Genomic DNA, 26356 nt, shown 5'->3' on the forward strand with positions numbered 1-26356 from the left:
CAATGGATTGGATCATGTCCACCAGCATGAGTGAGGGCCACCTTCTCAGTCTACTAACTTAATGCATCTTCCAGAAATGCCCTCCTAGACACACCCCAAAATAACGTTTTACCAGCTACCTGGGTGTCTCTCAGCTCCGCCAACCCATAAAATTCATCATGACAGTACCACAAACCATTGAATCGTACACTTTAACTGGTTGAACCGTGTGGCCTGTAAAAGATGATATGCAACAAAGCAATTACAAAAGAAAAAAATCTGTGTCTCACCTCACATCACACATAAAAATTAATTCAAAATGGATCATAGACCTAACTATAAAAACTGAAGCTATAAAATATCCAGAAGAAAATAAGGAGACAATTTTGCAACTCTGTAAGAGACCAAGATTCTGTACAACAATAATTGGATTTAAATTTTTGTTTAATTCTGTTCATCAAAATACCCTGTTAGAGAAATGAACAAGCAAGTTCCAGATGGGGAGAAAATATCGACAACACATATATCTGACAGAAGAATTATATCCAGGTTACAGTCTGTATATCAGTAGTAAAAATCAGACCCCTCAATTAAAATAAAGGCCAACAGACTTGAACAGCCACTTTATACTGAAAGATAAATTACCAGTAAGCGCACAAAATGATGCTCGATATCATTCATGCAAAATAAAACCACAACGAGATACCACATCACCCCTCCAAGAATGGCTAAAAATTGAATACTCCTAATCCCAAATATCAGCGAGAAATTAAAACAACCAGTTAAAAAATGCGCAACCTGGGTGCCTGGGTGGCTCAGTGGATTGAGCCGCTGCCTTCGGCTCAGGTCATGATCTCGGTGTCCTGGGATCGGGCCCGAGTCGGGCTCTCTGCTCAGCGGGGAGCCTGCTTCCCCTTCTCTCTCTGCTTGACTCTCTGTCTACTTGTGATCTCCCTCTCTGTCAAATGGGTAAATAAAATCTTTAAAAAAAAATGCGCAACCTTTTTGGAAAGCAATTTGTCAATTTCTGATAAAATGAAACACACACCTGCCAGGAAACTCAGACACACCGCTCCTAGCAACTTATCCAAGAGAATGAAAAATAAGTGTCCGTGAGAAGACTTATACAAAGGAATATTCACACTGGCTTCATTTATCAAATACGAAAACTGGAAATGACCTCAAAGCCCAGAAATAAACAGTTGTGATTTATTAATCAGTTGGAATAGTTAGTGCTCAGCAAACGAAAAGATACATTCTACTGATTGCCTACAGCACAAGGATGACTCTCGAAGCATTGTGTTGAATGAGAAATTGTCATTTCAAAGCAGCAAGCAGTTTTGTTTGGGGGAAAAATGAACACTTGGAAAGGCATTTGGGGCAGGCAGGTCTCTCCTTCTGGGTGCAGAAAGGGGCCATTTGATTATGCATTTGCCAAGCAGAAACCATCCTTCAAAATAGGAGACCTTCGAGAATGGTTCTGTGGGCAAAGTGAGCTGGAGAGGAAGGACCCTGTACACTGCCTCCTTATGTTTTCTTCCCAAGTCAGGATCAGACTTCCCTGTGCCTGCAAAATGTTGCTGCTGCTGCTGCTGCTGCTTCTGGGGAACGGACCACAGGTCAAGTTTTTCTTTGGGACCTGAAAAGCCTCACTGAGTGGTTTTGGGGGAGACAAGTGCCACCTAGTGGTACCAGCGCTGGAGAAATCCATGTTCTCTCCCTTGCTCTGAACCCGCTTGGACGCTTTTTGAGAACTGGACGCTCTGGGATTATCTGGAGAGGTTGCCCTTGGCACAGACGCTGTTGCATAAGGAGAGGAGGGAAGTAAGTGGTCGAAGGTTTGGGGCTGAGGTTCTGATAGACACCAGTGCGGACCCCTTCCTGGGTCAGCCCAGCAGTCCTGTCGGGGGCAGCCAGGGACTTGGGGGGGGGAAGCGGGAGCGGGACTGGACTCCCGGATCATGCGATTTGCCTTGTTTCCTCAGCCTGGAGACATCTGGAGACACTTGGGTTATCACATTATAAAGCCGGGTTTTATAGAGAGCTTTGATAGAGTACTTTCACATACGTTATTTAACCATCAAAACAACTCTGCCAAGTATTGCGATCTTGGTTTTTCAAATGAATGCAACGAGCTTCAGGAAGCTACAGTAGCCTGCTCCGAATTCTCCAGCTGTGATAGGGTGGAGCTGGACCTTCCTGAGCCTTCGGACTTCAGGGCTGGGCTCCCTGTTGCTAGGCGACCCTCTCCGCGGGGAAGGTGGCACACCTGCCTCCCACTCCCCCGCCCACTTGCAGCCGGCCCCGCCCCTCCGCTGACTGCACGCCCGGCCTCCTGACAGAGGGCGGAGGGCGTCTGGAGTGGGTAGAGAAGCCCAGGCGGTCCCCAGGCCCTTCGCTCTGGTCTGAAAGCAATGGGACCTCTGCCCAAGAATGTGATGTTAAGACAACCATAAATTGAAAGCTCTGCCCCTTCTAGAACTCATAGGCCCTGTGCTTAGTGGAGCTCTTTGGTCTGTTTGGAAACGCAAAGGTAAGCCCTGGACCCACTTGCGGTGGAGGGAGGTCAGGAGTTGAAAGCTCCTTTGCAGAAACGCGAGCATTGGGGGCCGGCAGCTGGAGAGTGGTGGAGAAGGGTCTTTACAGAAAGAGGGCCTAGAACATTGTGTTTGGCCAGGCCTTGGGATCCTGCCCTGTGGGGTGAAGAGGCCCGTGAATGTCTAGGACTGTGGTGTCTCCCACTCAGTTCCCGTTGTGGCTCCTGCTGTCTCTGCTGTGACCGTCCATTCACTATCCAAACCCTTCTCTTTCTCCTTAGATGATTCCATCACACCCCTGAGACTTTTGTGGCTCTCAGAACAAGGACATAGAGGTGCCATTAGTACCCTTAGGCCCCCATATCTACCGCAGGAGAAGGAGTAGTTGTTTTATGCCACACGAGAAAGGAGAGAAAAACTGGAATACAAGTTCTAGCCAGGTAAAACTACTCCGCATTACCAGTATATATTGGAGCGGGTTTCTACTCCTGGCTGGACTTGCTGGGGAGCATTCTGGCTGTTTTCTCCAGCGCGAGGAACTGACATAGAGCAGGTGCTTATTGAAGAAGACCGTTGAATTACTAATCAGGCACCTATGTGGGGAGATGTTCCTGCCTTAATGAAGCTTAAAATGTGGTAGGGCAATAGATTTAAGTGAGCAAACAAGCAAATATATAACATGTCAGAAGATAATCATGGCCAAAAAGAACAATAAAGCCAGGTGTTCAGGGACAGCAAGTAAGGGTGATGCAGGTGGCTTTGGGGGGTGGGGGCAGGGGGTCGAATGCTGTCTTAGATGGGGGGCCACAAAAGACCCAATAAGGTGCCCTTCATGCAGAAGCCTCAGGGAAGAAGAGGAAAGCAGCCCAGGGGATCTCTGGGGTAGAGCACTGGAAGAAGAGGAAGGAGTAAATGGGAAGTGCATAGGAAATGAATATGCTTGGGAATTTGTTTGCGATGAGTTTTCATCAGTTTCACGGAAGTAGCCGAGTGCTCTGGAGGTTGCCAAATGCAATACACTTTTGTCCCCACCTTCAGGCATTCAGGGGACGGTTAAAACATGCACTTTTGGAAGGGCCCCATCAGTACTCTGCAATCAGGGCTCCGAGTCCCAGGGGGAGATGTCAAAAGAGCAGGGTACGGAGGGCTGGCACAGATGGTCCTTGGTGGCTTCCCAGAAAACATGGCCCAGGAGCCTGGATATGAAGGTTGACTAGGAATTCGGTGGTGCTGAGGAAGACAGTGTGCACCCCAAAATTGGACCTGGGGTGCTGACACGGTAAGTTTCAGAGCTTCCAAGTCCTGTTTATGCCTCGGGACAGAGACTGACACTGACCATCACCAGCCAGGCCCGGCGGGTTCTAACCCCTGCCTACCTCTCCCTGTCCCTGTGCTTCGGCCACAGGCCTTCCATGAAAGGAAAGAAAACTTCCATGACTAATCAGGAAGACCGCCAAGGAGAAAGAAGTTTCCCGATGGTTCCATCAAGGCCCAAGGAAGAGTGTGCTTTGACTCTAAGAATTGGCCGTTCCCATCCCTTGGCAGGGAGACCGTCTGAACAGAGGTGGATAACAAGGTGTGGCAGCTTGAGGCCACTGGTCACTGGGATCTGGGAACTCCGCTCTGACTCCGAGTCAGCTGACTGTGTATCGGCTCTCCCTGGAGAGAGGATAGAGGCCAGATCCACTCCTCATTATAGTAAGTGTCTAGGCCTTTTTGTTTATCTGTCTTTTGTGAGCTCCATTAACCCTTTTCCAGCACATAAAAAAAGGGCACGTGTCCCTGGCAGGCATGCCACTGGGGCTCCTGCCTTGAGTTCTGGTGAGGCAGGGGCACATTATTCCTGGGGAAGGGGGCGTGGAGGTAGTTCTACACGTCAATCAGCCTGCTACCAGGCCCTCAGCTGGAAACAGAACCGCAGGAGTTGGATTTTCAAGCAGATACTAGAAGACCTTTGGAGCTTCTTGAGTCTCACCTTTTGTACGTTGGACATCCATGACAGACACCTTCTGCTGCATATTTCATGCACTTCAAGAGGCAAATAGCTCAAACTAGGACCGCAGCTTGACTGAGAGACTGAGTGAAAATATAATTCCCTTGGCGTGAAATCCAGCTATTTCTCAGAGAGTTTTTATTAAAAAACCTAACTTTCACCAGCCTGAGAGCATGAACTGAACTAGTTACGGGCCTTCTCAAGGTTCTTTCCAGAACGAAGATGGAAGGTAGGCGTACAGGAGTCTCTTCAGTAAAATGCTGACCTCTGGTGGACATTTCTTGAACTGTTTTTTGGTTTGGTTTCGTTTGCTTTTTGGTTTGGGGTTGTTGTTGTTGTTTTTAAAACCCAATTGACTTGACGCAGCAGAAGTCCCAGAGGCAAAACATTCTTTTGAAAGCTGAACGTCCCTCTCTTTAGGCTTCATCAGGTCTGAGGATATGAACCCCAAAACACATACTTCACTATCTCTCCAAACTTTTCTGAGAGTTGGGTTTAATATCAAACATGCTAAGATTTTCTGCTCTGATTAGGGAATTCATAATTTTATGAAGAGAAAACACAAAATTATTTGGTTTCCCTGAGATCTGCAGAAATTTTATGCCAATTTAACATCTACTATTAGCATAATTTATGCCCCAAAAAATGAAGTTCAAAGTGTGTCTTAACCAGACTGAGAAAGTAGAAAACCTTTTCCTACCTTCAACTCAAATTGAAATATAGTCAAAATATACCGCTGACTTGATAAAGAGCCTCTCCCTGAAGGTAAGGACCATTCTCCCTCCTTTGCATTTCCAGATGCTGCCAGATGAGACTCACTCTGAGGGAGCAGCTGGGAGGACTGGAATTCAGGAACCTTCTGGCCCAGGGGATCTTGACCTGGACATGCCCAGACCACCCGCAAACCAGTCTCTGGGGGTGGGGTCAGTTTTTTTTTTAAAGCTCCACAGGTGAGGTGAATGAGAACCACAGACCTAGTCTCACCCCCTCCTTCTGTAAAGTGAGAACACCTCGGCCCAGAGAGGAGAAGGCTCTTGGCTGAGGTCACCCAGCTAGTTAGCAGGGAAATTCTGACTAGACTGTGAAAGCCTTAAAGACTAAAGCCCTGTACTTTCAGTTTCGAAGTTTCAAATGAACTCTTCCCTGCTCCTGTGGTCTGACAGCGCAGGCAGGCCTCCAAGAGACAGAAAAGGCCACAGTCCTCTCCGAAGCATGCCCATCCCCCCCCCCCCCCCCCCAGCTTTGTTCTCCCAGCCGAGCCTCCCGCCTCTCAGTCACCCTCACTGCCTCAAGCACAGATATGTCACTTTCACATGCTGCCCAGGCCAGCCTGTCCTGAGCCCTAGGCGATTGATTTGTTCACAGCAGACCGTGACCTAGCTCCAAAGCCCACCTGAGACCAAACTCAAATATCTCCACAACCAATTGCTTTAAACATCACCCAAATAAGCAAGTTTGTAGCCATTTATGGCCAGCCTGCTTTGCATACCCCATGACACTGCCCCTAACATCTGCGAGCTGGGGATAAGCCCCAGGCCATAAAGACCCCAAGCTGCCCCTGTGCTTCGGAGCTCTCTGACCCAGAAATTCCTCACTGTGCTGCTGAGTGACATCACCTAGACACATGAGTCGTCCCCCCCCCCCACCCCCAAGTCCCCAAGTCCTCCTAAGTAGCAACTCCCTACTGCTCCGGAGAGACTTCTGAGGGCAGAAGCGCACCTGTCAAGGCCCCGCCCAGTAAAGCCCGGGTGCGCTGCTGCCACCTTGTGGCCGTTTCTTTTTCTTTGATGTGCTCCAAAATCTGCAACCTGCAATGCCCAGGGGTTGTTTGTTTGTTTGTTTTTCTCCTAGGCTTCTTTCTAAAACAATCTGAGGGGTTTAAAGGGGCAGGGGGTGGGAGGTTGGGGGAACCAGGTGGTGGGTATTAGAGAGGGCACGGATTGTATGGAGCACTGGGTGTGGTGCAAAAACAATGAATACTGTTATGCTGAAAATAAAAAAATAAAGTAAAAAAAAAAAAAAAAAACCTTCTGTGGCCTAAGTTCCCTGTCTTCCCAAGTTTTCTGACCCATGTAATACATGAGTTCCTACTTATATATCAATGGCCGATTCACTGCTTAATCTAATATCAATTGACCACCCTGGACATTCCAAGTGTTGCTTGAGGGACTTAGGATATGTCGTAGAACAAAACAGATCAAAATCCCTGAGTGAGCTGGTGATGTTCTAGAAGGGGCTTAAAGCTTTTCTTCTCTCTCTCTTTTTAAAGATTTTGTTTATTTATGAGAGAGAGGGACAAGCAGACTCCATGCTGATCGCCGAGCCCCACACAGAGCTCGATCTCACGACCCTGAGATCATGACCTGAGCAGAAACCAAGAGTCAGATGCTTCACCGACTGAGCCACTCAGGTGCCCCTAAAGCTTTTCCTCTCTTAAAGAACCCTTGAAGCCGGAGTAAGGAGGTCTTAAGAGGCGAGTTTTGGGTATCATCAGTGAGCTAGTGAGAGGGATGTTGAGGACATGAGTTGGGTTTATAATCATGAGAGTCGGTTTAACAAATGTTCCTGAGTTCATACACTGCACGAGCACTGCACTTTGAAGGAGACCTTCTTAAACTTGAACTTGCACTGAATCACCTGAGGACCTGCTTCAGAGGAAGATCCTAAGTTAGGAAGTCTGGCATGGGGCCTGGGGGTCTGCCTTTTACTCCCAAATGCTGCTGCTGCTGCTGCTGATGATGATGATGATGATGATGATACTGATCTCGGAACCACACCTGGAGCAGCAAGGCTTTGAAGATTCCCTTGAGCCCTGACTCTTAGAAAACAAGTGACAGTAATATGACCACAGTGATATGGCAAAGCTTCAGTCAGGCTTTCGCTATCACCTGCATTTAGAGAGGAGGAAACAGAGCCTCCAAGACATTAACTCGCTTGTGCGGGAGTGCACGTTGCCAACGGGAGAGCCGGAACACTCGAGAGCCTGTGCACTTGATTGTCTGCTCCCTTGCCTCTTACTTAGCTACGACTGGCTGCTTGATTTGATCGCATGAGGAGTCCAAACCCCAAGTTTCCCTTCTGTCAGCAGAGGGCAGGATGGCAGTAGGGCCCCACAAGTGTTGTTGCTGTTGTTGCCATTAATCCCTGAAGGGTTTTCTGCCCTGAACGTCCCCCTTTCGCAGGGACTAAAAATCTACCAGCTGCTGGGATCCTTCCCTGATGCACAGCACTGCTCCCATACCGGCTCATTTTATCCCACATCATACCTGGGGAGCAGGTGTGTGGCTTCTTCCATCTTCCACGGGAGTAAGAGACGGCTGACCCAAGGGTGGACTTCTCTGAGGAGCTGAGATCTAGAGATAGTAAATATTTTCTCCAATCGGTGGCCTTTTAACCGATTGAACTTAGTTATTAGCAGTGAAATCTCCTCTTCCAGCCAAGTGGTGCGCGAAGTCCAGCTGGGGAAGCGGAGAGGAGCAGAGGGCTCGGCTGGAGCCAGGTTCGAGACCTGCAGCCCCGCCTCATGGCCTAGCTTTGTTGAGCTCTGTTTCCCGGACCTTGGAGGCAAGTGCCAGGAGTGCTGTTTGCAAACCCTGTCTCAGTCAGCTCTCTCTAGGAACAAGGAGCAGCAGGCCTCAAGGACGGAGGCCACCCAGTCGGGTCTGACTCGAGGGCTCCAGAGACCAAGTCCAGAAGTCAGCAGAACCCGGGAGGGAGGAGGGACCACACTGGCAGCTGGCCTGGCTGGTAGCCGAGCCAGGTCCGAGGACGATCTTAAGCTCCTACACCTCGAGGGGCCAAATTCAATAGTCTACCCGGCGATCTCATTATTTCCCAGTGCTCCCTTTCCTCACTCCCCAGAGGGGCAAGGCTTTTCTTTTTTTAGATTTTGAAATTGTGAAATATAGCATACACCCAGAAAACCACCTAACCGCAGCCAAGAGATAGAGTGTCGTCTGGATCCTAAAAGCCTCCGGGTGCTCCCATCTGACCCTCTGTCTCCCAGGGGATCACCCAGCCGCCCCGCTTTCGGACACAGCCCGTCCCTGCTTCTCTCTCTGTTTTCACCCCCTGTCTGCACACCCCTCCCTGCAAAGGCTGAGTTTGTCCTGTTTTAGCTTTATATCCACAGACTCGCGCTCCAGGAGCACTTAATGTGACTCCCATTGTGACTCCCGCAGCCCCCGTCATGTGGTCAAGGTGCACCTCCCTGTGGCACGCAGCCGACTGCCGTTCACCCGCTTTCTGTGCTTTATATGAACATACACAATGTCTGTATTCATTCCTCGGTGATGGGTGTTTGGATGGTTTTCTGTTGGCGGCTATCGTGGACAGTGGTTCTACCCACCTTCCTGACAGGGAGATCCGCTCTCACAGATCCAGAGAGAGTGAGGCCCAAGGAGGAAAGGATTCTCAGAAGAGAGGCAGCCAGGCCTAGCCCCCAGGGTGAGAAAGGCCCCTTGGCTTCCTCGTTTCCCAGGCTCTCCACGCACCAAGCCTGGCGAGGCCAAAGACATAGCCAGCAAAGTAGGTACGTTTTCAAGATTTTATTGTAAAACAGAGCTTCAGTCACAGGGAGTAGCAGACTTTCTACTCTGCACACATAACACACATTCAGTGAGCATACGCCAATGGCCAAACACAGTCAGGTCATGCTCCCTGCTCTCAGGAGCTCAGAATCTGGGGCTCTGGGCTGGGAGACAGACGGACACAACCGTCCTTGAACAAGTCTCAGAGCATCCGAAGTGCTAAAATAGTCCAAGAGCAATTCCTCCCTCCCAGGAGACCTGGCCCCAGGGAAGCCAAAGTTGTACACCCTGGGAGCTGGGAGCTTCTGATGGGCGGGCTGGGGGAGGAAAAGCGGGGGCCGCTGTACAAGGCCTGGAGTGGAGATGGTGCCGGGCCTGGGCAGTGGGAGCCAGATGTGAGGAACGTGACAGAAAGAGAAAAACTAGGGACCAGCATAACAAACTAATTTCTCATTTTTGCAGGTTAGGGTGTTACAAAAATAAGACAGGGAAACCAAAAGGGAGAGCTCCTTTCCCCCTCCCCCGCCCCCTTTCCAGAAAGGCCACAGTCTCTAAATAAAGGACTCTCTTTCAGACTGGATGCAGTTGGCTTAAAAGAAAAAGGAAATCCTTGTCCTCCATTGTGGCACAGACTCTGTGAGTTTTCCTCACAGAACAGCCTCAGTTTGCAAAACAAGGCTTGGCAGGCAGCGTGGGGCGTGAGGGATCTGGGATGCGGACAGGCAGGCAGCGTGGGGCACGTGAGGGATCCCTCGAGGGCGAGAGAGAAGGACAAGGAGTCATGGCGGGCAGAGCGGAGGGCCGGCTGGCCGAGCAGCCTGGCTTCCATCCGGAAGGCACAGGCCCCGCTCGAAGGCCTGGAGCAGGGCTGTGGCTTGAGCTGCACGTTAGAAAGACTACCATGGAGGCAGCATCGAGGTCACTTAGCTGAGGGGCTGGCGACAGAGTCCTGTCACGGGGGCTCTCGGCCATCCTTCCGAGGGCCCACCCCACCAAGGCTGCCCCTCCCAGCCCCCGCGACAGCCAGGAGGCCGCGGGCAGCGTGGTGAGGTGTCTGTGGAGTCATCGATGTGCTGGGCATGGGGCAAGTGCGGCCTGGTCCCACCACTAGTCTTTCTGGAAGTAGAACTTGGTGACCGTCCTGGCCTCTTCGGGGGTGTTGGTGAAGCTGACGGGCCGGTCGGCCTCAAGTGCTGTGCAGAGGAACCAGCCGGGGCAGGCGGCAGACTCGAAGCGGGTGGTGGGGCCGCTGTCCGAGAGGATGAAGGTGAAACGCTTGTCTTGATCCTTGCTCTTACTCAGGTCGGTGATGTTAACTGCCTGGAGGCCAAGACAGGAGCAGTGAGGGCTGGGGAGCCCAGGGATCCGTGCTGCCTCCCTCCCCCTGCTCACACTTGGCCCCTGGCTGGCCTAGAGAAGGAGCTGGAGAAACACTGACCAGGGACCCCTGCAGCTGGCCATGTGTCCCGGGCTGTCTGGGACAGCAGTGACACAAAGAGGCTGTCCCACAGTCACGCCTTGACTTTGGGGAATCTGGCCGCTCTAGCCTTGGGCCAGGACATTTGGTAAACACATGGCGTCTTCAGCAGAGGGCAGTGCACATGGAGGCTGGAGTTCTCTCCTGGCCTGAGCCTCTGGCAAGAGGGCATGGCGACGGGGGGTGGGCAGAGGTCAGCACAGCACGTTGGGCACAGTACACACAACGTCCTCCTCATCCCCCCTCCACACGGAGTAGTCGCCCTCTGAAAGAATGCCCCTGTCCTGCGGTCGGGAGAAGGGACGGTGCCCCAGTTAGTTCCAGCCACTCACACTGAGTAAAGATCCTGACCCACAAGCCCCTGAGGCAAAGCCATCTCTTCCCCTTCACACTGCAGGGAGCAAGGAGCACAGGGCCCCAGATGGGATGCCAGTGGGTGGGTTTGAGTAAATAAGGATTAGAAGAGAAAGGTCTTGAAGCTTCGCTTCCTTGGGAAGAGGGCAAGTCCAAGTGGATCAGGGGCCTTGGGCAGGAGAGTGCCACACAGAGAATGGGGCCTCCAAGGCAACCATGCTTCCCAGTCCCCTCCCTTCTCGAGACTAGACTTAGCCCCACGCCTGGCTTCAGCCAATGGGATGTGAGCTGAATGATGTCAGTGAGGGTTTGATACACATTTGCACACGGAGGCTGGTCTTTGTGGAATAATCTGGCTTGGAAGCCAGCAGCCATGCTGTGAGGAGGCCCACGCTGACCTCGGGAGAGCATGCGGAACAGCAGCCTGGGGAGTGAGAAGCCATCATCTCCCCCCACCCCCAGCAGAACTCCTCGCTGATGCTGCTGCGGGAGGCACAGGAGCTATGCCAAGCGGAGCACACAGCCCGCTGCACCTGCCTCATCAACCCCAAGCCCGAGAAAGAGCCTACTGCCATTGTTCCAGCTATGGGGTTTGGGGTGGTTGTTATCTGAGATGGGTCCTTACCTCCAGCTGGAGCCTGGTCTCATCGCCAGACTTGACACAGGACAGACACAGCTTCCCCCCATGGATCCCCAGGAACACGGTATGAGGCTCGATGGGCACCACATCTAACTTCTCTGGGGAAGAGCAGAAGGCAGGGTCAGGTTGCACAGAGAGAAGGAGGCAGCCCAGACTCTCCCAGGAGATTTTTCTGTCTCCCCCCACTGCCCACCCACCAACTAAACCCCGAAGGTCAGAAGGACAGGAAAGCCCCATCTTCCTGGTCTGCCTTCAAACAGAAGATCAAACCAAGTAGTCTCTGTGTTACTCTTCAAGGACTGTGTTGCCTAGATTCTGCTCTGTGTGGTTCCTGTCCTTTTTTCTACCCAGGACATCTGTGCTCCAGGTCTCCAGGGGTGCAGGAAAATAGCACACTGGGCCCTAGGGCTTGGTCTACAGGCACCTGGGTGACTTTGAACCTGCCTCTTGGCCTTGGTAGTCTCTGAGCCTTCACACAGCAGTGAGAATCTCAGCCTTCCTGTGCTTCGGCATGTTCATCAGGAGAATTAACAGAAGGACAGGAAAGGCCAGTCTTATACTCTTTTAGGGCAAGGCAGGGAGCTGAGAACAAGGGGACGGGGCAGGGTGGGAGCCATCCCTTGTGCCAAGTCAGCCAACAAGGATGTGAAAACATCCCAGGAAGCTCATGCTCAGAGACTCTCTCATGGCACCATCATGCCGGCCTCATTTCCCTGAAGGAGAAACTGAGGGATGGAGTGGGGGAAGCCTGCCCAAGCTCATGGAGCTTGTTTAGAACAAGGACCAGAACATGGCTGATGTGGTGTCCGAGGATAAGGGACAGAACCCAGATTTAGATGTGGTGGGTTCGTTTTGGGTGGTAGTTAGGATCTGAACAACATAGGAACATGGAAGCCTTCATAGTCATGGAGGGAAAGGGAGCACCTTGCTTTCTGTGCCCTCTCCCTGCCAGCTGTGGCCCTGTGACACCGTGCCAGCAGGTGGGGGCTCCAGAACTAGATAACTCTCCTACCCTCCTGAGGCTGGCCAGGCCTCCCCCAGCCACAAAGATCCAGCGAGAATTAGGACTTTGAACCGAAGGTTTTGGGGAGCAAGCCACAGACTCCAGGCCAACATGACCCAGGACCCACAAAGCATCCACTCTCCTGGCAACCACTCACCTTCCAATTTAGTATTTGATCCTTGCAAGTACCCAGCAACCAGCTGGTTGTTCCTCAGGTAGAAGGTCTTCTGGTTAATATCCCAGATTCTGAAATGCAAAAGCCCCCCACTATGGTGAACAACCTCTGTATGCCCAGTCCTGTGCCTCCCCCCACTCTTCCTGTGTCCCCCAGAGCTCACTGAACCTGCATTCAGCTTTCTGATACAGGTGTGGTGCTTTAGCCCAGCCCTGGCATGGAGGAGACGCTGAGGTCTACATGGACGAAGAGGAGGCCCAGCTGTCACCTCTCGAAAGCAGTGTACCCACATTCTACCATGGTAGCCACCAGCCACATGTGGCCATCGAGCCCTTGGTGAAGGGCTGAGAGCCAAGCTTGCATAGCCCCAACCTGAACACGGGCCCTCTGTGCCCTGCTGCCCACCTGTGTGACCTTGGAACTGTGCCTCATCTCCTCACAAGTGAAGTGTGGCAACCAATGCCCGTAACATCGGGTGACTTTGGGGAGCTCATGAGCTCAGTGAGGGATGGCTGGACAAAATGTAAAAATCGGACCTTTCCAGATTCTTCTGAGCTCCTGGATGAGTCTCCTACTAGAGACCTCGAAGTGCATCTCCTGGAGCCCCCAGTCAGTAGGAGGAGGCAGAGGCAAAGCCCATGAAGAAGTTCCCATGTCTAGAAATGCACACACATACACACATGCACAGAATCCCAAACTGCATCTTAAGCCAGGGAAACTCGATTCAAGGGTGAAGTCACCCTGGTGTGGCTTAGTCCCAGAATGTTACAGAACAGAGGGCCCATGGGGACAGAGCCATAGCCTGTTGATTTTACAATGTTGGTGACATCTCACAAAACTCCTGGCCCAATTTTTTTAAATCACAGTCATGCTCAGGGGCTCTTTGATCTTCACAACAACCCAGTAAGGCAGGCAGAGGGTTATCCTTAACCCCATGTCACAGACAGGGAAACTGAGGCCACAAAGGAGCGGGGTCCTCCATCATGTCCACACGGACCCACAAGGCTGGCTGGCAGTCTGGGCCTCCGGGCTGTGCACTGCCCACAGCGGGCCTCCCTCTGGCTGCCTTGCCCAGCCAAGAGCCTCAGCATGACTCCATGGCTGTCACTCACTGAGTTGCCAGAGTCTCCGGGACAATCAGTCAGGCCTCTGGCCAAGTTCTGCCCATCTGAGATATTCTGAGACACACTCCCTAAAGACCATGGATGTGGCTCCCCTTTCCTGAATAAGGGACCTCCCTTTCCAGCCCAAACTCAGATCGCAGTCACCGTGGTGGCCAGTGGCCCCCCACGGCCAGTAGTGGCTCCATTTGCCTGTCCGTCCACCATGCCTTCGCAGGGGCGGCCTTACCTGAAGACTTGCATCCTGCAAGGTCTCTTCCCCGAGGGATGGCAGGCTATCTCTGAATGGAACAGGAAAAGGAGGAAAGAGATCAGGTAACTGAGGGGATACCTGCAGGTGTCCATTCTGCAGCCACAGCGAGGCAACACGACACTGCCATTTCGAGCCCCGAGTTGCCGCTTATAAAGAAAATAGTCACTCACCCAAGCCGCCCTGTCCTACTCTGAAAAACGGAAATGCCCTCATATTTCCAAAATGAGAAACCCTTGTTGTTGTCACTTTCAACGGTGCTGAGTGTCGCAACGGGGTGTCGTAACTGATTCCCTCCCCTTTTCCCCCGTGCAATTTCCCCAAAATTAAGATTTCTATTTCCCCTTCACTGAGTTCCTGGGAAGAGCGCGATGAAAACTGACTCCCTCATTGGCCTGACAGGTATCCTGAGACTGTTTATTGACCTTTTTAAAAATAGATATAAGGGGAAAAAAATAGATTTAAGTAGAAAAATCCTCCTTTCTAACAAGCCAAGTGGTGGGGCCCTTCGGCACACAGAACAGTCTCATGACACTTTGTGTTCTTTGAAGGATGGACAGCCGTGCTGGACTCTGAACCAGGGACTAGCAAACATTCTGTAAAGGACCAGATAGTAAATATTTTAGGGTTTGTCTCTGTCATGATTTCTCAGCTCAGCTATTGTCGCTTAAACAGTGATAGGTGATCTGTAAATGACAAGCCAGTTACCTTCTAACACAATTTACAAATACAGGGCATTTCTGTTTTTCAGAATAGGACAGGGCAGCTTGAGTTTTTGTTGAAGTTGTTTTTGGCTGCATTTGGCTTGAAGTCCGCTGATCCCTGCCATGGAGTCAGTTTCCTGAGAGGTGTTTCAACCTCAGCTCTCTCTCTGGGATCCACGTCTTTAAAGTATGGTCTTGGAAAAATGGGGTCAACTTAACTCTTGGACAGATGGATCCAGATTTCACCTCTGCCACTTGCCATTTGCTACCCATGTGACCTTGAACTTCTCGGGGCTCTGCCTCTACCCCTTCTGCCTCAGTGCCCAGAGTGGGGTTGATCATGTCTTCCTCTATGGGTGAAAAGAGGGAGGAAGGAGGAGGTAGGAAGGAAAAGAGAAAGGAAGAGAGGAAGGGAGACAGGAAGGAAGAAATTCCAGCCTGCAGTGAGCACACATAAGCATTAACTTCTTCCCTTACTACGTTCTAGAAGTTAGGAAAAAGGTATGCATATTCCCATTTATGGATGGCAAGAGCATGGACAGGGCTTTACGTAATCAGAGGGCCCAGCGTTAATGCAGAAGCACAGATTACACCATTGGAGAACTGGGTGGGAGCTCGGCAGTGGTCTTACCTACCCTATCATTGTCTTGAAGAACATTCAGAAAGACCCAAAGAGGGAAAGGGACCTGCCCAAGGTCACACAGAGCATTAACAGCAAAGGTACGCCTAAGAATCTGGGTCCCCAGACCCCCAGCCAGTGGTCATCCTGTTCAACAGCTGATCTTGATGAGTCTGACTTTATTTTTAACCAACAAATCAGTGTCATTGTCCAAATGAGGTCAAAATCCTTCAAAGAGGATGGCTACATTGTATAGTTGAAAGTTGCTAAAAGAGTCGATCATAAAAGTTCTCATCACAAGAAAAAAGATACTTTTATAACTATGTATATAAAACAGATGATAGGTGAAAACAGCTATGTTGTATACCACTAATGTTATATGTCAATTATACTTTAATTAAATATAATTTAATGTTATATGTCAATTATATCTCAATTTTTTTAAAAAATTAATATGTTATATGTCAATTACACCTCAATTTTAAAAGATTTTTTAAAATGAAGGTTACATATGAATTTCTCATATCTTTAAAAAACTCTTTCAGAGCAAATGGAATATTTCTGCAAAAATTGTATCACTTCTCTGGGTGATTACTTTGAGGGACAAAGTGACTTGTACTTGTCCCCTCGGTCCTCACAAGATGAGTGACCTTGAGGAAGGCGTTCGCCTTTGAAACACATGCAAGAAAGAATATCTACCTTTGAGGGCCAAGGGGGAGTTCTGTTGGTTTGGGGGAGGGCTGGCTGGAGGATGTGATGGGTAAGAACCTGCTTGATTATTTGCCACATTCATTCAGCATTTGCTGAATAATTTCTGGAACACCTACGAATCATCAGGGGCCTAAACTGGTCACCACCCCTGCTGAGAGGGAAGGCAGCAAGCCCCCACTGTGGTAAGTTCTCTCCTTCTTGTCTTTTAATGCCACTTCCGAAGCCCTCCTTGATATCACCCCAGCACCCCTTGAAAAACATCCCTGGAGACTGAAGAGGAGGATGACTTGCCCAGGGGGCGCCAAGGGGCTCCGTCCTGCCTGCCTGCCCTCAGACAGCATTCCAGGTGAAGGTCCCACCCACACTGTGGCTCCTGGGTAAATGCTCCCCTGTCTCCAGCCCAAATTCAGAGAGACAGATTTCTCCCAGAGAGCAGAACCCTGAGTTCTCCACCTTTGCTGGAGAAGTGGCCTAGCAGGCCTTTCCAGGTGGGGAGGAGGGAGTCCCTAGGGCCAGGTTGAGAAGTCAGGCTGACCTGGGGCTGCCCTCTCCCATGCCACTTAGGAGCTGGGCCACCCACGCCCTGTTCTCTTGTCTGCAGTTTCATTATCCATTAGACCGGGTTGATAATTGAGGCCTTGTCACAGGTTCCGTGAGGACTGAGATGTTGCACACAGTGTACTCAACCCTGACCCTGGCACGCAGCAGATACTCACACAATGGAAAGCTATTGCGTCTGCCTCTTCGCCCCACGTAAAGTGGGAAAGGTCAGTCACAATGCCCTTAACCCCATCCACCTGGCTCGGCTCACCGGGCTGGACTCCAGAGGGGAGGCCCTCACCGTCTGGGCTGGGGGAGGAAGTGAGCGGGGGACCTGAGGCTCCTCCCCTCTCCTCACGCTTCTGGCCACAATTCCACTCTTGGTTCCGTCTTATCAAAAATAGTTGGTGTCCCTATGATTTCTGCCCACAGGAAATCTCTGACTAAACTTATTCTCGGTTCTGGGTGCTCAGTCCCTCACTCTAGTTCCCGAATTCAGTTCGATGACCACACCGCGTTGCGGACCCTGCCTTCCCACTCAGACCTTGTGCTCTCCCTGTGAGCTTAAGGCAGCAAACGACATCGAGTGCCTTCTACATGTTGAGCCCTGCCCTGCCCTGGTAACAGCAGAAATGACAAAGGCCCACTCAGAGGGAAATAGGACAACCATGTCCTCGGAGTGACACTCGACAAGCTGTACTGGGACCAAGCCCTGGCCCACTATTGGTGCCTTTAGGGCACCATCCACATAGGAAGGGTTCAATAAATGCTATTTCTCAATCTCAGCTAATTGCATCCCTCAGTTCTAGGATTGCCATCTGCTTCCTTTTCTGGGGGGGGGGGTATGGTTTCTGCCAAAAGTTTCAGTCTTGTCTTTTGAATCCTTGGACATAGTATTCATGGTTCTTGTAAAGCCTATGCCTGCTCAAGGCGTTATCTGAATCCCTGCTGCGTGTCCTTCTGGAATCCGCTTCTGTCTGGTGCACAGGTTGTCTTGCGTATGCCTGGCTGCTTTCTATTGACGGCTGGGCACGGTAGTATAACAAACATTGTAGAGGTCATTTGAGGCCCTGGACATATTGTCTTTATCTAGAGAGGATTCCCTTTTGCTTCCCCTGGGCAGTGAGGCTGGGGGTGCTTCCGGGTAACCTTCCCCCCAGCAGGCTTCCAGTGGTCACAATGGAGCATCAAGGACTAGGCAGGTTACTCCATTTCTGTTCAGTCCTGGTCCTTAGGGTCCCAGCCCAGACCTGGCGTGTTTATCAGGGCCCCTTCTCCTCAGTGGGAGATAAAACACAAATTTTATCCTCTCCTACCCCCTGTCCAACCCCATAAGACTGTCCAAAACTCAGCTGGGGCTTTTGAAACCAGAAAATGTTTCCTGGGCCAAAAGGCCTCCAGGCTGACCTCCACCTGTCAGGGCCTCTGCAGTACTTCAAAGCCCTGGTCATTCTTTGATGCCATCTGATTATTTCGAAATATATTTTGCTAGCTTTGCTGGTTATCACAGCAGGCATTTTGGCCCTGGGCCAGATGTGGAGCCCGATGTGTGTTTTTTGAGTTGTATTTTTCAGGATGGCAGAGTCCAAACAGAATTTGGGGGTAGGGGCAGAAGTCGTGAAAAAGTCTGGGCAGAAGTCTGAGGAGGAAGGGCCTTTAATGCTGCACCAAGGGGCAGGGAATTTATCTTAAAGAACCTGAAACCAGAGGGTGACACTGTCAAATTTCTTTCATTAAGATCACCCTGGGGCCCGTGGACAGATAGATGAGACCTGGTGTGTGATCTGGGGCCACTGAGCCTGAAGGCAGGGCTGTGCTGTGCTGGTCCATGTGGACAGCTGGCTTCTCCAAAAAAGTTCCCATTAGTTAGTAGCTTTTGCTGGTTTCTCTGGGATAAACACTCCCTCCGTGGATGATCCCAAGCCACCAGCAGGACCATGCTGAATGCAGAACTGGGAAGAGATGCTCACAAGCGGATCCTGCCGGCTCCGGCACCCCACAGAGATGGGGAGATCTGACAGCTCTTGGTCCTTCTTGGGAGAGAACATCTTATTTCCCAACTCCAATCTCTCCCTGCCTCAGCCCAGCAGCTCAGCCCCCAGGTCCCATTCCCCTCACAGCCAGCGGTCCGTCCCAACAAATCCAGTTCACCAGGACACCTCAGTGAACCTTGGTGTAAACGTTTCCAACTGTGTCTGCTGGCCTGCAGGCAGGTCACACAAACAGCATTCATCAAAATTTAAGCAGCCGGCTTTGGGCGGACAGATGTGCACCTTAATTTGCAACAGCTCGATCTCACGTTTAGATCCTTCAGCCAACTCCTGCGTACGTGAGCGTCACAGCACACAGCACACAGCACACATGCCCAAACTTCGGAAATTTTTACTAAGATAATGGTACAAAGTCTCTGGTTACTCTTTCCAAGAGCTGAGTAAATATATCAGTACAAATAGGAGGAGGACAGGCAAACACCAGCTCACATCTTCTCTTGTCAGTTTCCACCTGCTGAGACCTGCCCTGTAACCAAGTCCATTTTTACGAAACCCAGGAGCTTGTGAGAAGCTGCCCACGGCGACAGGCCAGGTTTGGAGACAGAGGTTCTCCCAGGTGTCTTGGCCCACCTGAGTGCCCTCCTGGCCTGGGGACGGTTGTTGGGAGATTGTATATAAAGTCAACTGTTATCAGTCTCGGCTTCACAAGAAGCATGCTCCCGTCCTGGTCCAAATGGCAAACTTACTGTGGATCTTGTACAAGTTTCCAAGTCTTCCAAGATAGTTTTTGCTCCAGCAGTTCTGGGTCTGATATGGATCTGAACCGAAAGCCATTCTTTATCTGCTTATCTGGTCCTTCTAGAGGCACATGTTTGTTCCTGCCTTCTTGGTTTTGGTGACCAGCTTCATAAGGCAGCTAGCTTCTCCAAAGGCAGGTGGAGAGGGAGAGGGAGCGGGCCAGGAACTGGGGGAGGGCACAGCTGGGTTTCTTACCTTCTGCGCTTCGGGCTCAGGCTGTGTGCTCTTTCTTTTCCATGGATTTCACTTAGCCCTCATGACAACTGCGGCAGGTGGGTATCTTTACACCCACTTTCAAGGCGGGTTTATACTTACACTCACTTCACAGAATAAGAAATCAAGGCTCAGAAAGATTAAATCACTTGCCCCAGATGGTGGCTGAGGCAGGATTTGAACCCAGCTCTTGAATCCCTTCCCATACACCAGTCCTGCCAGAAAGGCAACTGACCTCTTTCCTCTCTGCTTCATTGCACAGGGAATAGAAGCAGAAATTACATTCGCTCTTACGGCGTTCCTTTTGATTGGAACTCATGTCTTCTAGAGAAACAATTTATTCCACAATTGCTTGGAAATTTTAGGAGTTTGTTTTTTTGGTAGTAAGGAAAGGAAAGCTCCTTTTGGAGCTTAACAAGAAAGCTCTATAACTGACTTTGGACTAAGGTGGCCATTTGCCCGGTTTTTCCAGAACTTTCCAATGTTAGTATGGAAAGTCCTGCATCTCTGGAAAGCTGAGATGATTGGTCACCCTATAATACAAATCCTAAAAAGGTGCTCATACCATCTGGTGGCTAGTACTGCAAATTGCAGGCGCGATTAGCTGCCCATCATTGTGTCCTACCCAGCAGAGATGTGATTCATTTTATTAGATAGATACGTAGGTAGATAAAGCACACAAGAACCAAAAGCCTTAGGCTTCCATGCAGGAAAAGAGACCACAGCAGATGCAACATTGGTCAATCACTCCCCTTTGGATCAAGTTAATTTTTAATTTAGCCATTCACACTTCCTCCAACTATGTAAATCAAAATAGGTCTGCCTCCTGTAGCTCCACATTGGTTTCAAACTTAGGCTATAAAAAAGGAGTTTCTCTATCATTATCACTGCCTCCACCTTTACATCCTCTTCCTCCCGCCTCACCTTCACGCACCTTGGCTGTGAGGTCAGTGGTGTTAGAGAGGAGGAAGAGGGCCAGTGAGAGAAGTTCCATGTCCCAGGTGCACACTCAACTTGGTCCTTGCTCCTCAGTCCTCGAGCTCCCAGACCTTGAGGCAAACCCTAAATCTCTCCATGGTCTCCATAGTCTCCCTTCTCGGAGCCCTGCTCCTTGGCCTCCCAGAAAACATGGTGTCTTCACTGGGCTTGCACGCCCTCGTCTCCTGAACTCGAACTTACTCAGCGCCTACCATGTGCCAGTTGAAAATACTTCAAAGTGGACTGTTTTTAAGCATAAAGGTTCCTTCACATTCTATCACTGTCTGGTTCTGGGAATGGTGTCCTCTTTACACATTTGAAAGAAGGGTAAGACCGTGGGCTGACAATTTAACCCACTCCACTGGAAATCGCCTCACCTGCCGAGGGAAAGGGGAGGATTTGCTGCTCTTGGAAAAACTGCTTGTGGTTTACAAAGTCCTTCTTCCTGCATGAGCTCACTCAGTCTCTGCATCCAAGAGCACAATAGGGTGGTATGGAACAGACCATCTGCAGTGGACCCCAGCTCCTCCCCTTAGAGTGGCTGTCTGGTCTTGGGCAAATTACTTAACCTCTCTGTCCAAGTTCCCACTTATGAAACAGTAAACAGTCTTAGTGCTTCCTCATAGGGTTGTGGTGAGGATTAGAAGAGATGGGTCATGTTAATTGCTCAGCGGAGCGCCTGGTCTGCCGGCTTATGGGAGAATTGGCTATGACCATGCCCATGAGACCCTGAGAGTTGGTCAGCTTCCTCTTGATACTGAGAAGAGGGAGACCCAGAAAGGAAAACAGTTCACCCATTCAAGGTCGAGCACAGAATTCGAAACTAGGTCTTCAGACTCCCAAGTTTAAGTTCTTTTCTCTGTGCCACACAGATCTTAAGCAGAGATTGCAAACCAGTAGCAGCCCACAGGTTGAATATTTTCTTTGCTCACTCTGTTGTTTCATTTAATCAAAATACTGCTGAAGGAAATCGGAATATCTGACTATTCCTGAAAAAAATGAGAAGTTCTGACCACCTGAGCCTGCACCCTCATGAGACAACCATCCGCTAGAACGAATCAGGTGTAGCCAAGGAATTCCGGCCCCTGCCCTTGCGTCTGACCCTTCAGATCTTGAGACCTGGTGCCCAATTCTGTCAGTGTTTCTCATTGAGTTCACATGGTTCTTTCTCCCACTGAACAGAAATATATCCCCAATTTCCACGTCTCTCTCACCAGTGGAAAATGACCAACAGACTCTAAGAGCTCCAGGATTTTTCTTGCAGCAGGTGTGCCCCCTCTGTCACCTGAGGGTCTGGCAGGCATTGGGCTAGTGTCCCCAGCCCCATAGCATCTGTGGGGCCTGCTGCTGCCTCCCCCTCAGCCAGGTCTCCCAGACAGGCCTGGAGCTACCTGCCCTTGACGTCTCCCTGGAAGCTTGCTCTTGAGAGTCTGAGAGCATTTGGTAAACACGAATGGTAGCTATTCCCTCCCCCACCATTTTTCAGATGGAAAAGTAGGAGTGAGAGAAACTTACCTGCAGCCATGGGAAAGGCCTGGTAGAATCCGCAGTCCTATGAGACCGTCCAGCCTCTGGCTCCAGACCAAGCTGCTGCACATAAAGGAGAAGCAGTGGGCACTACCTGTGCCACCACACCTCCCAGGGCGGAGCTGCTCCTTCCCTCCTGATTACCTGCAGAGAGGAAGAGGAAGGGCCTGTGCCTGGCTTTCACACACCCATGCAGGGCTCGCCAAGCCCAGCTTCCAAGAGGGTGACTCAGGCTAACAGAAGCCAAACTGGTTCTTATCTCTGTAAAGCCAGAGATCTCACACGAGGAACTGAGCGGGCTTAGTAAGGCTGGACCTTTATGCCCACCCCACTCTGGGCTCAAGCCGACTGCAGCCCATTCACGCGTGCATGTGCTCTTTCATCCAGACCACGTGGAATGACTTAATCCTGTGTGCCAGGCACTCTTCCGGGCACTGGGGGGAAAGCCAGATAAGGTCCATGATTATCTAATGGAGGAAGGCAGACAAGAAACTAGTAAACAAATACACTAACTTCGTAGGACAGTATGTGCTCCAGGGGAAATCAGAAGCATGCTCTGTTTTTGAGGGACTTAGGGATGCGCGCATGTTTTACATAAAGTGGAAGGGAAGGCCAGTCTGAGAAGGTGACTCGTGAACTGAGACCTGAGTGACGTCAAAGAAGGGTAAGAGTATCCCAGGGCAGGGAAGAGCAAACGCAAAGACCCTTGGGTGGGGATCTTCTTGGTTTATTTGGGGACCACGTGGAGGCTCATACAGTGGGGACAAGGCTAATGGAGCAGCAGGGTGTCCAACCCTTCTTCCAGTTCCCCTCAGGCTCCCCACCCCAGCAGCTGGCATGACACTGTCCACAAGGCTGGATACTCTCCCCACCTTCTCTCCAAGACCCTATGCCCTAAACTTTCTCTTTGCCTTTCTGAACTTGCTCTCTAGCTTCATGCCCCTGGATCCCACCATCAGGGAGCAGACAACTCAGGGATCCTTAAGACCATCTGGGTTGATGCATGAGGAGTAGTGACAAGGGCTTCCTTGACAAGCTAGAAGTCCCAGATCTTGTCCCCAGGCCTGCAGCTAAGCAGTTGTATGACTCTGGAAGTGTCCTTTAGAGCAGGGGCAGACTGGAGGAAGACATAGCATGCAGACTGTAAAATGCGTTACAAGTTGTAGCATTGAAACAGGCCTTTTCTCTAGACAGGGTTTAAGGGCACAGGGGAAGAAGAAAGTGAAGGAGCAGGCCAGCCTCCTGGCCACCTTCCAACCCGTCTCTTCTGTTGGAGAAGGGAATACCATGCTTACTTGCAGAAGGGGTCTCAAGGGGGGTCTGGGGGAGGGCTTCGCTTTCCCCTAACCCTGTCTCTGGGGCCTGGGCTCGTTCCCAGGGTCCCTCCACTCAACACACAGGGCCTGAGGTCGGCTGGGAGGTGCAGAGAGCCAGAGGAGAGCAGGGTGCCCTTCCCTGGGGACTCCTGACCGCCGGGACTTCCCACAGGGCCCTCACTTCCTGTTCTCTGCAGCCTTGGCTCATCAGCTAGAATGCCAAGGCCTCTGAGATTGGGCTGGGAATTTCTGAAGCAGTTTTCGTAGAGAAATGCCCATTTGCAAGCAAATCAGGAAGTTAATGTTGTAAACCTGGAAAGTTGGGCAGCAGGGGAACCTGCCTACACCGGCCATCGCTTCATCAAGATGAGGCCAAGTCAGTTAACATCGGGAAGACCACTCTGTGAGGCAGGTTCTCGTGCTTGGGGTTTCAGGTCCTGGCCTCACACACCACGTCTGGGTGATCTTGGAAGCATTGGTAAAATGAGAACACGACTGCTCCCCAGCTTGTGGGGTGGTTGTGAGGACTGAGCTAATAAGTGCTAAGAGTTAATGGCTGCTAATGGGTGCTTAGAGTTCAGGAAGCTAAGCTAATGGGTGCTTAGAGTTCAGAAATCATGCAAGCATTACCTGTTACTTCTGCAGAGCAAGGGTCTGAATTCTTCCTGGGGAGCTAACGGCCTGGTCAGTCTTCAGGCAGTAAGGAGATGGTAAACAAGGCTGCTAGTCAGGGCCGGGGATGGCATGTTGGTTGGTGCACTGGGCTTGCACTGGCCAGCTCTGACTCAGGGCACATCCAAGATGGAGGTCATCTCCACCCCACTAGCCTGGCCCACTCCAGAACTCTCCTCTCCAGGCTTACCACCTCTCTTCCAAAGCTACAAATATCTAAGAGACCAACTGGCCTGGCCTGGGGCACTCAGAGCCCCTGAGAAGCCCAGAGCCAAAAACGCCCCGGAGATGGGGAAGACTGTGTTTATGGGAAAAGCTGGCATTGGAGGCCTTGGGAACTCCTGGTGGCTGGGCGCCCTTGGTGGTGGAGGAGGGCTGCTTCTGCAGAGCACAGAGCTACTCCACCTTCAGCAACAATGATTGAGCACTCATTCTAGCACCAACCTGCCTGGGGCCAGCCAGCTGCACAAGGAAGAAGGGGTTGGGGACCAGAGAGAAGACAGGGTGGAGGCGGGAGGTAACGAGGAGAGCAGGCATCAGGAATGGGGGGATCAATGTTATTCAGAACCCATATCTCTGATTGAGACAGCTGCGGATGAGGTCACCTAACAAGAGAGATGCCAAGTCCCCAAGCAGAAGTCATATACTGGGCTTGATGGCTGGGTCCCTGTCCACTGTGAGGAGACTAAAAGCATCAGAGAGCCCCTCACTGCAGCCAGGGGAAAGAGGCACTGAGGGGGCAGCCCACTTCCTGCAAGTTTACATGAGGTCAGAGCAATGGAGGGGACTTTAGAAAAGAACCAGCATTGAGCTGTTTCCCGTGATCTTAGATAAACGATAGTCCTTGCAGGATCTGTGAGAGTCTACAAAACCCAGGCTCTGCTTGCAAAACAACCCCCTTTATTCCCTGAACTCTGGCGACACAGGCCTCTTGATTTCTCAATATCACCTCCTCCTCCTGCCTTGGGCCTTGGACATATGTTCATCCTCCACATGGAACACCTTTTCCTGCCCCCTCCCACCGACTAGCAGACTAACCTCACCCTGAAGACCTCAGCCCGGACACTTCCTTCCTTTGTGTGATCCTCTGTGTGACATCTATCTCCCTGGCAGGTCACAGCAAGGATTGTGTCTGTTCTGTTCACCATGATAATCCTGACTCTCAGCACAGAACCTGCCATGTGGACGAATGAGTAAAGGAAGAGATTGGAACCCGCCACTCATGTACATGGCGCCTCTCTCTCCCTCTCTCTCTCTCATACACCCCCCCCCCATACACCTGTATGAAAGAATAAGACTCCCAGCACGACACTCATAAACGGTCACACTGAAACACATAAGTTCACATCAGTCAAGGTCAAGATATGCAGATTCTGCTTAATCCCATGATCCATTCTTCTGCGAACTACCCCTCTCACCTCTACCACAACTCTTGGGGCCAGGCACAGATAAATGTACCTGCCCTTGTCCCCAGGCCATGGCTGACGGGACTTGTGGTGACAAGCTGCTTCCAACCAGCTGACTGGCAGGAGGTAGAAACTCAAATGCAGAGAGGCCTGGCCATGCCGACATGCTCTCAGACAGAGGCTCCGAGCTGGGAAAGCTCCATACACTTTCGAGCGGCCCCTTGCCGCAGGTGCACAGAGAGACAGAGAAACGTGCTCTGTGGGGAGGGAAGAATGAAGCAGACAGATGTGGAGGTGAGAAGGCAGAGGGCTTTGCCTGACAGCTAAATGTGGCTGGCTTCACATCTCATCACCTCCCTGTCGCCAGGCAGAGGCTCTCACGAGGTCTGACTGCACTTCTTACCACGACGTCCCGTCTCACACACTCCCCGGGATGGCGGACGCTAGCTAGCTCAAGTACGTTTGCCTCCTATGACCAAAGCCTTCAAGGAAACAATCCTATCAAAGCCAACAAGCAACACAGAAGGGAGCTGAGGAGTGAATCCATATGAAAATGCAGGGGGACAGACTCCAGCAAGGCACCGGCTGACAATGGGAAGTCATTCCCCAGATCTGTGCACAGGACACAGCAATTCACACAGCTCTGCCACGGGATCCCGGGCTCCCAGGGCCTGAGGTTTCGTCTGCCAGCTCCCTCACCTCATGGTGTTGAGTTGCCTCTGCTTTTCAGCCCACCCACCTTCAGACCTCCTCAGCCACAATGCCTGGGACATGGGAATCTTCCTGGCATTGTTCAAGCTGAACTTCAGCGAGAGGAGAAATT

The 26356-nt window shown here is 51.1% G+C and overlaps 1 protein-coding gene and 2 long non-coding RNA genes across 8 annotated transcripts; 2 read left to right on the plus strand and 1 right to left on the minus strand.

The window, feature by feature from the left end:
* The first annotated feature begins 2198 nt into the window (after window positions 1-2198).
* LOC106004814 lies at window positions 2199-5720 on the plus strand. The gene is made up of 3 exons (XR_001177855.2): window positions 2199-2512; window positions 4062-4214; window positions 5308-5720. It is a non-coding gene; the product is annotated as an uncharacterized LOC106004814 (long non-coding RNA).
* Window positions 5721-9041: 3321 nt separating this feature from the next.
* On the minus strand, window positions 9042-22260 carry IL1RN (interleukin 1 receptor antagonist). 4 transcript variants are annotated; one of them, XM_004742401.3, is made up of 5 exons: window positions 22128-22260; window positions 14038-14089; window positions 12670-12758; window positions 11495-11607; window positions 9042-10358 (listed from the first exon to the last, which is right to left on the minus strand). In XM_004742401.3, exons 1-5 carry the CDS (start codon window positions 22135-22137, stop codon window positions 10146-10148), a joined length of 477 nt encoding a protein of 158 aa, XP_004742458.1. In that variant the 5' UTR covers window positions 22138-22260; the 3' UTR covers window positions 9042-10145. The 4 variants fall into 4 exon arrangements, with proteins under 4 accessions (XP_004742458.1, XP_004742457.1, XP_044935067.1 ...); XM_004742400.3 differs by lacking the exon at window positions 22128-22260 and adding an exon at window positions 14232-14289; XM_045079132.1 differs by lacking the exons at window positions 14038-14089; window positions 22128-22260 and adding an exon at window positions 14140-14222.
* LOC106004815 lies at window positions 14384-17417 on the plus strand. 3 transcript variants are annotated; one of them, XR_001177857.2, is made up of 4 exons: window positions 14384-14460; window positions 16316-16438; window positions 16740-16859; window positions 17106-17417. It is a non-coding gene; the product is annotated as an uncharacterized LOC106004815 (long non-coding RNA). The 3 variants fall into 3 exon arrangements; XR_006606462.1 differs by having other exon boundaries at window positions 14397-14460; window positions 15416-16438; XR_006606463.1 differs by having other exon boundaries at window positions 14398-14460; window positions 16179-16438.
* Window positions 22261-26356: the final 4096 nt, after the last annotated feature.

This window comes from Mustela putorius, unplaced genomic scaffold, assembly GCF_011764305.1.
Source record: "Mustela putorius furo isolate JIRA1106 unplaced genomic scaffold, ASM1176430v1.1 tig00000281_pilon_pilon_pilon, whole genome shotgun sequence".
NCBI classification, from domain to species: domain Eukaryota; kingdom Metazoa; phylum Chordata; class Mammalia; order Carnivora; family Mustelidae; genus Mustela; species Mustela putorius.